Below are 12716 nucleotides of genomic sequence, written 5' to 3'. Positions count from 1 at the left end.
TTATCCTTGATACCATGTTGCTCCCAAAAGTAGACGAACAATGTCTGATCATTAATACAATGTTCGTTCTATAAATAGACAAACAATTTATCATTAATACATTCATTTGTTGCTATAAATATACCCAACAATTACATGAATAAAATATTCTACAGACATAGTGACAATGGACCGTTTGCTATTTATTATTATTCATAGCGGAGTTTTTTATAATTTTCTGACAGATTTAAAAATACTCTTGAAGTACATGGTTATATAATACCATCATAAATTCTATTCAAATTTCAATAATAGGTGACTTCAACATAATGTTTCATGACTTTTTTTCCCACGTAAGTTTTTATATGTAGAGCATCATGACTTGTCCAGATATGTTGTTTTATTTATGTCTTGTCATATGTCCATGTGTGTTTTAGTCTCATCAAGAAAATCTGCAATTCAGTGAAGGTGAATGACCTTTTATCACAAACACTCATCCTAATTAACTCACTTTGATGGAAATGGTTTTTGCTCCTGTGAAATCTTTTGTGTATCGATAACTGTGTCTGTTGGAATGTTACAATCCCGCCAGCATTTAAGTCACTGTACAATAATGATAAAACAGTATTAACTCCTTGTTGATAATTAAAACCTGACCAAAATAATCTTCATATTCAACACACAAACATTATTAGATTTTAGGTTTGTTTTATACCCTAGTACACAGCTTAGGGTAATCTAAGGACATATCAGGTTTAAGAAATGGGAGAAAACCCAAAGTACGCTCATCGGAGGATAAACCAACCAGCAAAACTATATAGATGCAGTAGACCTGACAACATAATTATATTCTATAACATAAGTATGAAGTAGAGATGTTGTACCACATTGTCTTATTTATATTGAAAGGCTTTCAAAATGACCTGAACATTGCCACTTTATATACATGTAAACAGCCAGTAATACAAAGGGCAGTAACATCTCTAATTCTCCAGTTTTGAGATACATTATATTGAAAGGCTCCCATAACAGCCCGTATAGACCAAGGCATAAACTCTAATTCCAGATTTGACACATTGTATCTGAAAGGACACCCATAAAAACAACCGTATACACCAAGGGCAGTAATCTCTAACTCCAGCATATTGATACATTATATTGAAAGGCTCCCATAAACAGCCAGTATACCAAGGGGCAGTCTAACTCTAACTCCAGATTTGATATACATTAAAGGCTCCCATGAAAGGCAGATTCACTAACCAAGATTTGAACAGCCAGTATACCAAGGGCAGTAACTCTAACATCCAGATTTGCATACAATTATATTTGAAAAAGGCTACCCAAACAGCCCAGTTTATATACCAAGGGCAGTAACTCTAACATTCCAGATTTTGATACTTTATATTGAAAGGCTCCCCCATACACAGAGCCCAGTATAACCAATTAGGCCAGTACAACTCTAACTCCCAGATTTTGATACAATTATAATAGTGAAAGGCTCCCCATAACCAGCCAGTATACCAAGGGCAGTAAACTCTAGACTCCAGATTTGAAATTACATTATGATTGGAACAGCCAGTATCCCAGTAGCTCTAAACAGCCCATTAACAAGCCATATACTAAGGGCAGTAACTCTCTAACTCCAGATTTTCACCGATAGACTTACGTCATTCAATATGGTCACTAGATTGTCTGCCACAATCAGTAAATTCCCTGCTGAGATCTATTAACACACACGTATTTGAGTGATTTTACTTCAGCCACAATACACCTGTTGAAAAAAAACACAAAACATGATAGGTGAAACAAGAATATCAATATATATAGATAAAACAATACATTGTATCGCCTATACATCGGTGAGACATTGGAGCCATATTAAAAAAAAATATCGTCTCATGATGTCGACTAAACTTGTAGTGAAAGCTGTTATTGGTAACAAAATAGGTAAAAAATAAAATAACCACTAAAACACATAACTCTTTTTAGCAGACTGTACCTTAATTAGTGGTTGTATCAAACATGGTGGAGTCGCTGTTGTCCTCAGCCCGATACAGAGATGACATGAAGTATCCGGAGGTAACAAAGCTTTGTACGTTGGGAAGTTCACTGTTACCAAAGCCATGTCCAGTTGAAAATGGAACGCGCTTACGCCATAGATTAAGAACGCATCCTCCATAGATAACAATTGGGCCATCTGACGTTGATAGGTAATCACCCGTAACTGAATAGCGAACACCATTGAATTCTGAAGAATCAGGGTCTACCGCTCGTAGTTGTGCAACTTTCTCTTCCGTTGGAAGATCAAATATAGCTGTAGCAAAAAATTATAATAACAATGAAAATGAATTGAGCTAAATAGATCAAATTACAGGTAATAATGACCTATAATTTTGGTACCTGTATGGCTCAACACTTACAAATTATGTATGAACCAATAAACAGTTTACCTTTGAATATATTCCTGGTAAGGAACACTGGACCATTGTCGTTGTTATCAAGAACAACTACATCAATTTTCTGGATGTTATCAGCTGTGTCTCGTTTCCTTCGGCCAAAAGAAGTATTAGGTCTAGCTATTACACAAATACGGTACATCTCGCGGATTTCCCGATCCAGAACTTGAGTGGTTGTAATCACACCAGTCGCAGAATTGAGGTTAAATGCTCCAGTGGCGTTAGGGAAACCTGTTGTTATAGCAACATATGGGAAATAAGTCTTCAGTTGTTTATTTAATTAAATAAACATAAAATGTTTGATAAATAACAGAAGCTATGATGTGCTTTATTATGTAGCTTACTGCATAAGGAATATATTTGATACATATTATTACAGTTAATATGAACTAATATGCAGTGGACATTGCTGGTTATAAAGTAGTAATGCCACACTGTAACTGTAACAGTGGACATTACTGTCATATAACAGTGATGCCAGCAACTGTAACTGTATAGTGGACAATTGCTGGTCATAATAACAAGTGATGCCACACTGTAAACTGTTATAGTGGAACATTGCTGGTCCCATATAAGAACTAGTTGAGCCACACTTTAAGCGTACAGTGGACACTGCTGGTCATATAACAGTGATGCCACACTTTAAGCGTACAGTGGACATTGCTGGTCATATAACAGTGATGCCACACTTTAAGCGTACAGTGGACATTGCTGGTCATATAACAGTGATGCCACACTGTAACCGTATAGTGGACATTGCTGGTCATATAACAGTGATGCCACACTGTAACCGTATAGTGGACATTGCTGGTCATATAACAGTGATGCCACACCTATGTCAACCGTATAGTGGACCATTGCTGGTCATATAACAGTTGTATGTCGCCACACTTTAACCGTACAGCAGTGGACATTGCTGGTCATTATAACAGTGATGCCACACTGTAACCGCACATAGTGGACATTGCTGGTCATATAACAAAGAGATTGCACACTCGTAACGTACTAGTATGGACCATTGTTGGTCATAATAACAGATGATGCCCACACTGTAACCGCGTATGAGTGGACAATTCGCTGGTCATATAACAAGTGATGCCACACTGTACACCGTCATAGTGGACATTGCAGTCACATACATAACAGTGATAAGCCACACTGTAAATGTACAAATAGGCACAGGACATTGCATAGGACACATATAACATGTGATGCCACAGCTTTAAGCGTACAGTGGACATTGCTGGTCATATAACAGGTGATGCCAACACTTTAAGCAGCGTATAGTGGACATTGCTGGTCATATATACAGTGACTGCCACACACTGTAAACCGTATAGTGGACATTGCTGGTCATATAACCGTGATGCCACACTTTAACCCGTACAGTGGAACATTGCTGGTCATATATAACAGTGATGCCACACTGTAACCGTATAGTGGACATTGCTGGTCATATAACAGTGATGCCACACTGTAACCGTATAGTGGACATTGCTGGTCATATAACAGTGATGCCACACTGTAACCGTATAGTGGACATTGCTGGTCATATAACAGTGATGCCACACTGTAACCGTATAGTGGACATTGCTGGTCATATAACAGTGATGCCACACTGTAACCGTATAGTGGACATTGCTGGTCATATAACAGTGATGCCACACTTTAAGCGTACAGTGGACATTGCTGGTCATATAACAGTGATGCCACACTTTAAGCGTACAGTGGACATTGCTGGTCATATAACAGTGATGCCATGCTGTAACCGTACAGTGGACATTGCTGGTCATAAAACAATGATGACAACTACTCCAACGTCCATTAGAACTGATTTCTTTCCAATATATATGCACATTTTAATGCACTTTTAGACTGAATTGTCTCTTAAAATACTTACATATTCTGAACAAATGAGAATCTGCAGTTCGTAATTAATGATTATTAATGCATTTACGATTCAAAGAATTCCCTACAATTTAGAAATATTTACTTTTAATTAGTTGAAATTGGATAGCCTGAACATAGATATTGAACACTTACATGTGCTATCTTCATAAGTAAACTGATATGTTATGAAGTTGTTTGGAGCTACATCTAAGTCACAGGCCTTCACACGGTAAACATAAGTTTCAGCAGGTTGGTTCTCGCGCACATTAACACTCACAACTTCCAAATACTGAAAAAAAAGTTTCATGTTTTCTATAACACTTCAACAGTAAATAATTTGTTAGGAAGATTGAATCTTATCATTTTTCCAGCTGAGAAAATCAGAACTTTGCTTGTAGCTTCTTAACAGCTAGTCAAATAACATTTATATATAACATTTATGTATAACATTTATATAACATTTATATCTCTGATATTACTAAGGTAGGTATTGGACAAACAAATCCAAAATGCTTGATAAATAATGATTCCTGAAAATACATTTACCAGAACATTACATTATTTACAGATACACTTACCAGAACATTACATTATTTACAGATACACTTACCAGAACATTACATTATTTACAGATACACTTATCAGAACATTACATTATATACAGATACACTTATCAGAACATTGCATTATTTACAGATACACTTACCAGAACATTACATTTATAATTTACAGATACATTTACCAGAACATAACATTATTTACAAATACACTTATCAGAACATATCATTATTTACAGATACACTTACCAGAACATTGCATTATTTACAGATACACTTACCAGAACATTACATTATTTACAGATACACTTATCAGAACATTACATTATATACAGATACACTTATCAGAACACTGCATTATTTACAGATACACTTTAATACCAGAACATTACATTTATAATTTACAGATACATTTACCAGAACATTACATTATTTACAAATACACTTATCAGAAAATTCATTATTTACAGATACACTTACCAGAACATTACATTATTTACAGATACACTTACCAGAACATTACATTTTTTACAGATACACTCACCAGAACATTACAGTATTTACAGATACACTTATCAGAATATTACATTTTTTACTGATACACTCACCAGAACATTATATTATTTACAGATACACTCACCAGAACATTACAGTATTTACAGATACCTTTCTAACTCTTAAATTACAGAACCTGCCATAGCAACCGTCTCTATGTTACGGCCACCTGCTTTCTAAGGCCACTTTAAGGGGGTCCAAAATGACCACTTTCAAACAATATAACCTGTGTATAGTATCTACTTGGCTATAACAACCATTTTCTCTTTATTCCTTCCTTATAACCAGGTTGTACAGTAAAAGCAAAAACAAAATATTTGTAAATGATTCTGTTACTTACAGTTTGATCAGGACAATCTCTGAACGATGGCTCATTATCGTTTATGTCCAGCACTCGTACAGTCAGACGGCGAGTCCCAGACAGGGTCGAATTCAGTGTATCCGTCGCCAGAATAATTAACTGTTGACATATATAGCAAATAACGGTATAAAACGTATACCTATATGAATTCATGATTTTCAGTAAGAGCCCTTGATAACCAATTCACATATATATTGAATAAAAAAATTGTAAAATTTTTGAAAGATTTTCATTTGAAAGATTCAAAAGAATGATAAACTTTTAAGTTTAAAATTCAATCCAGTATTGTTTCTATCAATCAAAATATGTGTTAGATTGGTATGTCTTCTCGGTCAACAGTTGCTTATGTTTCCATTCTGTGTATGGTCTGTGTTAACCTATTATTCTGAGAGTATATTGACCTTGAAATATTTGATAATAACATGTTTGACCTTGAACAATAAGAAACTTAGAAGTAAAATACCCTTAGAATTATAACAATGCAAGAAAAAGATCCTGTTAAATATAAAGAGGTCAATACTAACATCATATACAGCCTTCTCTTCTCTGTCAATGTCACCGATCACTCGGATATTTCCGTCAGCTGAGATAGCAAATTTATCAAGGTCCTGACTATTGGACAAAAAGCTGAAACTAATTCCTGCTCCTGGTGTTCGAGGCGAGGCCGACGCATTGAAAATGGATGTTTGGAGAGAGCTGTGTGCTGTAAAAGATCAACGATAAATGAAATTAAATTGAAATACTAACAGATTGGTAATGTTAAGATCAATTTCCAAACATTTGCATTTATATATTTAGTGTACATAAAATTGCATTGTGTATGTGGAACTTTTTGTGACTTTTTATTCAAAAAATGAAAAGAAACAGAGATTACTGTTTGATTTACCAATTTTAAAAAGAAAGCTTTCTTTTTTTTTATCTTCAATCAAAATCACTTCTATATAGGGTATATTAAACCCCTAGCATTATTGACCATTAATCCATAATATCTTACCGGATCCACGATGGTAATAGAATTCTCCAATGGCTGGACCTAAAACCCAGACTGGCTGACCATTGACTCCAGTTGTCCACTACTGACATTGACTGTAAACATATAGCATAGGAGAACTCAAATGGATTTGCCAGTTATCTCTGGCCATCACTTTGGACATAGAAGGATAAGCCAATGACTGATGCCCCATCTAACGAGGGCCTCTGGTAAACAAGAGTTCCAGAGCTTCGGCCGAGATGTAGAAATACTGTGTCACTGTAGAGAGAAATCTCCCATTATAGACAAGCAGATTTTCATTTTAAAATAGAATATATGACCTTGACCCTACAGAAAAAACATATATTTCAAAAGGTAACTTTTTTGAAGTTTACAACTGTGAAATGCCGAAGGGTATTATATTAAAAACATGTTATGAATATAATTATTGTCAGGGTCAAAGAAGTAATATCAACAGGATTTTCCAGATGACTTGGGATCCAATCAAACGTAAGTCTGTTGGATATGAATTATTTCAAAATGGTAAATATGGGACAAGGAAGTAAATTTTGGTTGTAACCCTGTGGGACAAACACAAAATTGTCAAATTTTCGAGGCGATCTGCCCCTTTATCAAGACATACAAAACGAACATGATTTATAATTATTGATCATATATACATAAATGTAATATCTAGTAATTCTGGTTCCTTAAAATTGACTTTAAATCTTAAAGGATAACAAAATAAAGACACGATTGTAATTACCTCTGCTGTCTGGGCTGACAAACGAGTAAGATACTTGGCCGTTACTACCACTATCAGCGTCCATGGCCGACACTTGACCTATAGCGTTTGTCCCACCAAATGTCTCCACAGTGAAGAAATAATAATTGTCTTTACTGAATATAGGCTTCTGGTCATTAATGTCTCTTAATTTGATGGTCAGCTAAAAAACAAACATAGATAGGTGAATATAGGCTTCTGGTCATTAATGTCTCTTAATTTGATGGTCAGCTAAAAAACAAACATAGATAGGTGAATATAGGCTTCTGGTCATTAATGTCTCTTAATTTGATGGTCAGCTAAAAAACAAACATAGATAGGTGAATATAGGCTTCTGGTCATTAATGTCTCTTAATTTGATGGTCAGCTAAAAAACAAACATAGATAGGTGAATATAGGCTTCTGGTCATTAATGTCTCTTAATTTGATGGTCAGCTAAAAAACAAACATAGATAGGTGAATATAGGCTTCTGGTCGTTAATGTCTCTTAATTTGATGGTCAGCTAAAAAACAAACATAGATAGGTGAATATAGGCTTCTGGTCATTAATGTCTCTTAATTTGATGGTCAGCTAAAAAACAAACATAGATAGGTGAATATAGGCTTCTGGTCATTAATGTCTCTTAATTTGATGGTCAGCTAAAAAAACAAACATAGATAGGTGAATATAGGCTTCTGGTCATTAATGTCTCTTAATTTGATGGTCAGCTAAAAAACAAACATAGATAGGTGAATATAGGCTTCTGGTCATTAATGTCTCTTAATTTGATGGTCAGCTAAAAAACAAACATAGATAGGTGAATATAGGCTTCTGGTCATTAATGTCTCTTAATTTGATGGTCAGCTAAAAAACAAACATAGATAGGTGAATATAGGCTTCTGGTTCATTAATGTCTCTTAATTTGATGGTCAGCCTAAAAAAAAACAAACATAGATAGGTGAATATAGGCTTCTGGTCATTAATGTCTCTTAATTTGATGGTCAGCTAAAAAACAAACATAGATAGGTGAATATAGGCTTCTGGTCATTATAATGTCTCTTAATTTGATGGTCAGCTAAAAAAACAAACATAGATAGGTGAATATAGGCTTCTGGTCATTAATGTCTCTTAATTTGATGGTCAGCTAAAAAACAAACATAGATAGGTGAATATAGGCTTCTGGTCATTAATGTCTCTTAATTTGATGGTCAGCTAAAAAACAAACATAGATAGGTGAATATAGGCTTCTGGTCATTAATGTCTCTTAATTTGATGGTCAGCTAAAAAACAAACATAGATAGGTGAATATAGGCTTCTGGTCATTAATGTCTCTTAATTTGATGGTCAGCTAAAAAAAACAAACATAGATAGGTGAATATAGGCTTCTGGTCATTAATGTCTCTTAATTTGATGGTCAGCTAAAAAACAAACAACAGATAGGTGAATATAGGCTTCTGGTCATTAATGTCTCTTAATTTGATGGTCAGCTAAAAAACAAACATAGATAGGTGAATATAGGCTTCTGGTCATTAATTTGATGTCTTAAAACATTTGAATGGTCATTAATGTCTCTTAATTTGAAAAAAACAAACATAGATAGGTGAATATAGGCTTCTGGTCATTAATGTCTCTTAATTTGATGGTCAGCTAAAAAACAAACATAGATAGGTGAATATAGGCTTCTGGTCATTAATGTCTCTTAATTTGATGGTCAGCTAAAAAACAAACATAGATAGGTGAATATAGGCTTCTGGTCATTAATGTCTCTTAATTTGATGGTCAGCTAAAAAACAAACATAGATAGGTGAATATAGGCTTCTGGTCATTAATGTCTCTTAATTTGATGGTCAGCTAAAAAACAAACATAGATAGGTGAATATAGGCTTCTGGTCATTAATGTCTCTTAATTTGATGGTCAGCTAAAAAACAAACATAGATAGGTGAATATAGGCTTCTGGTCATTAATGTCTCTTAATTTGATGGTCAGCTAAAAAACAAACATAGATAGGTGAATATAGGCTTCTGGTCATTAATGTCTCTTAATTTGATGGTCAGCTAAAAAACAAACATAGATAGGTGAATATAGGCTTCTGGTCATTAATGTCTCTTAATTTGATGGTCAGCTAAAAAACAAACATAGATAGGTGAATATAGGCTTCTGGTCATTAATGTCTCTTAATTTGATGGTCAGCTAAAAAACAAACATAGATAGGTGAATATAGGCTTCTGGTCATTAATGTCTCTTAATTTGATGGTCAGCTAAAAAACAAACATAGATAGGTGAATATAGGCTTCTGGTCGTTAATGTCTCTTAATTTGATGGTCAGCTAAAAAACAAACATAGATAGGTGAATATAGGCTTCTGGTCGTTAATGTCTCTTAATTTGATGGTCAGCTAAAAAACAAACATAGATAGGTGAATATAGGCTTCTGGTCATTAATGTCTCTTAATTTGATGGTCAGCTAAAAAACAAACATAGATAGGTGAATATAGGCTTCTGGTCATTAATGTCTCTTAATTTGATGGTCAGCTAAAAAACAAACATAGATAGGTGAATATAGGCTTCTGCTGGTCATTAATGTCTCTTAATTTGATGGTCAGCTAAAAAACAAACATAGATAGGTGAATATAGGCTTCTGGTCATTAATGTCTCTTTAATTTGATGGTCAGCTAAAAAACAAACATAGATAGGTGAATATAGGCTTCTGGTCATTAATGTCTCTTAATTTGATGGTCAGCTAAAAAACAAACATAGATAGGTGAATATAGGCTTCTGGTCATTAATGTCTCTTAATTTGATGGTCAGCTAAAAAACAAACATAGATAGGTGAATATAGGCTTCTGGTCATTAATGTCTCTTAATTTGATGGTCAGCTAAAAAACAAACATAGATAGGTGAATATAGGCTTCTGGTCATTAATGTCTCTTAATTTGATGGTCAGCTAAAAAACAAACATAGATAGGTGAATATAGGCTTCTGGTCATTAATGTCTCTTAATTTGATGGTCAGCTAAAAAAAACAAACATAGATAGGTGAATATAGGCTTCTGGTCATTAATGTCTCTTAATTTGATGGTCAGCTAAAAAACAAACATAGATAGGTGAATATAGGCTTCTGGTCATTAATGTCTCTTAATTTGATGGTCAGCTAAAAACAAAAACATAGATAGGTGAATATAGGCTTCTGGTCATTAATGTCTCTTAATTTGATGGTCAGCTAAAAAACAAACATAGATAGGTGAATATAGGCTTCTGGTCATTAATGTCTCTTAATTTGATGGTCAGCTAAAAAACAAACATAGATAGGTGAATATAGGCTTCTGGTCATTAATGTCTCTTAATTTGATGGTCAGCTAAAAAACAAACATAGATAGGTGAATATAGGCTTCTGGTCATTAATGTCTCTTAATTTGATGGTCAGCTAAAAAACAACAAACATAGATAGGTGAATATAGGCTTCTGGTCATTAATGTCTCTTTAATTTGATGGTCAGCTAAAAAACAAACATAGATAGGTGAATATAGGCTTCTGGTCATTAATGTCTCTTAATTTGATGGTCAGCTAAAAAACAAACATAGATAGGTGAATATAGGCTTCTGGTCATTAATGTCTCTTAATTTGATGGTCAGCTAAAAAACAAACATAGATAGGTGAATATAGGCTTCTGGTCATTAATGTCTCTTAATTTGATGGTCAGCTAAAAAACAAACATAGATAGGTGAATATAGGCTTCTGGTCATTAATGTCTCTTAATTTGATGGTCAGCTAAAAAACAAACATAGATAGGTGAATATAGGCTTCTGGTCATTAATGTCTCTTAATTTGATGGTCAGCTAAAAAACAAACATAGATAGGTGAATATAGGCTTCTGGTCATTAATGTCTCTTAATTTGATGGTCAGCTAAAAAACAAACATAGATAGGTGAATATAGGCTTCTGGTCATTAATGTCTCTTAATTTGATGGTCAGCTAAAAAACAAACATAGATAGGTGAATATAGGCTTCTGGTCATTAATGTCTCTTAATTTGATGGTCAGCTAAAAAACAAACATAGATAGTGTGAATATAGGCTTCTGGTCATTAATGTCTCTTAATTTGATGGTCAGCTAAAAAACAAACATAGATAGGTGAATATAGGCTTCTGGTCATTAATGTCTCTTAATTTGATGGTCAGCTAAAAAACAAACATAGATAGGTGAATATAGGCTTCTGGTCGTTAATGTCTCTTAATTTGATGGTCAGCTAAAAAACAAACATAGATAGGTGAATATAGGCTTCTGGTCATTAATGTCTCTTAATTTGATTGGTCAGCTAAAAAACAAACATAGATAGGTGAATATAGGCTTCTGGTCATTAATGTCTCTTAATTTGATGGTCAGCTAAAAAACAAACATAGATAGGTGAATATAGGCTTCTGGTCATTAATGTCTCTTAATTTGATGGTCAGCTAAAAAACAAACATAGATAGGTGAATATAGGCTTCTGGTCATTAATGTCTCTTAATTTGATGGTCAGCTAAAAAACAAACATAGATAGGTGAATATAGGCTTCTGGTCGTTAATGTCTCTTAATTTGATGGTCAGCTAAAAAACAAACATAGATAGGTGAATATAGGCTTCTGGTCATTAATGTCTCTTAATTTGATGGTCAGCTAAAAAAACAAACATAGATAGGTGAATATAGGCTTCTGGTCATTAATGTCTCTTAATTTGATGGTCAGCTAAAAAACAAACATAGATAGGTGAATATAGGCTTCTGGTCATTAATGTCTCTTAATTTGATGGTCAGCTAAAAAACAAACATAGATAGGTGAATATAGGCTTCTGGTCATTAATGTCTCTTAATTTGATGGTCAGCTAAAAAACAAACATAGATAGGTGAATATAGGCTTCTGGTCATTAATGTCTCTTAATTTGATGGTCAGCTAAAAAACAAACATAGATAGGTGAATATAGGCTTCTGGTCATTAATGTCTCTTAATTTGATGGTCAGCTAAAAAAACAAACATAGATAGGTGAATATAGGCTTCTGGTCATTAATGTCTCTTAATTTGATGGTCAGCTAAAAAACAAACATAGATAGGTGAATATAGGCTTCTGGTCATTAATGTCTCTTAATTTGATGGTCAGCTAAAAAACAAACATAGATAGGTGAATATAGGCTTCTGGTCATTAATGTCTCTT

At 34.0% G+C, this 12716-nt stretch overlaps 1 protein-coding gene across 1 annotated transcript; it reads right to left on the bottom strand.

Annotated features, from left to right (window-relative positions):
* Positions 1–1979: 1979 nt before the first annotated feature.
* Positions 1980–6982, bottom strand: LOC138324254 (protocadherin gamma-B7-like). Its single transcript, XM_069269333.1, has 6 exons — positions 6880–6982; positions 6323–6501; positions 5778–5897; positions 4479–4614; positions 2430–2666; positions 1980–2293 (listed from the first exon to the last, which is right to left on the bottom strand). Exons 1-6 carry the CDS (start codon positions 6980–6982, stop codon positions 1980–1982), a joined length of 1089 nt encoding a protein of 362 aa, XP_069125434.1.
* Positions 6983–12716: the final 5734 nt, after the last annotated feature.

This window comes from Argopecten irradians, chromosome 5 (genome assembly GCF_041381155.1).
Source record: "Argopecten irradians isolate NY chromosome 5, Ai_NY, whole genome shotgun sequence".
In the NCBI taxonomy this organism is placed as follows: domain Eukaryota; kingdom Metazoa; phylum Mollusca; class Bivalvia; order Pectinida; family Pectinidae; genus Argopecten; species Argopecten irradians.
Note: the sequence above shows the minus strand (reverse complement) of the source record. Positions and strands in the feature narration are given on the sequence as shown.

Bases quoted from the DNA above. Each gene is read 5' to 3' on its own strand.
- LOC138324254 (XM_069269333.1), bottom strand. From the start codon at position 6,982: ATGGGGCATCAGTCATTGGCTTATCCTTCTATGTCCAAAGTGATGGCC. The intron at 2,667-4,478 runs GTAAGTGTTCAA...CTATAACAACAG, and splicing joins TACTTATGAAGATAGCACAT to GTTTCCCTAACGCCACTGGA. The intron at 2,294-2,429 runs GTAAACTGTTTA...TTTTTGCTACAG, and splicing joins TACCAGGAATATATTCAAAG to CTATATTTGATCTTCCAACG.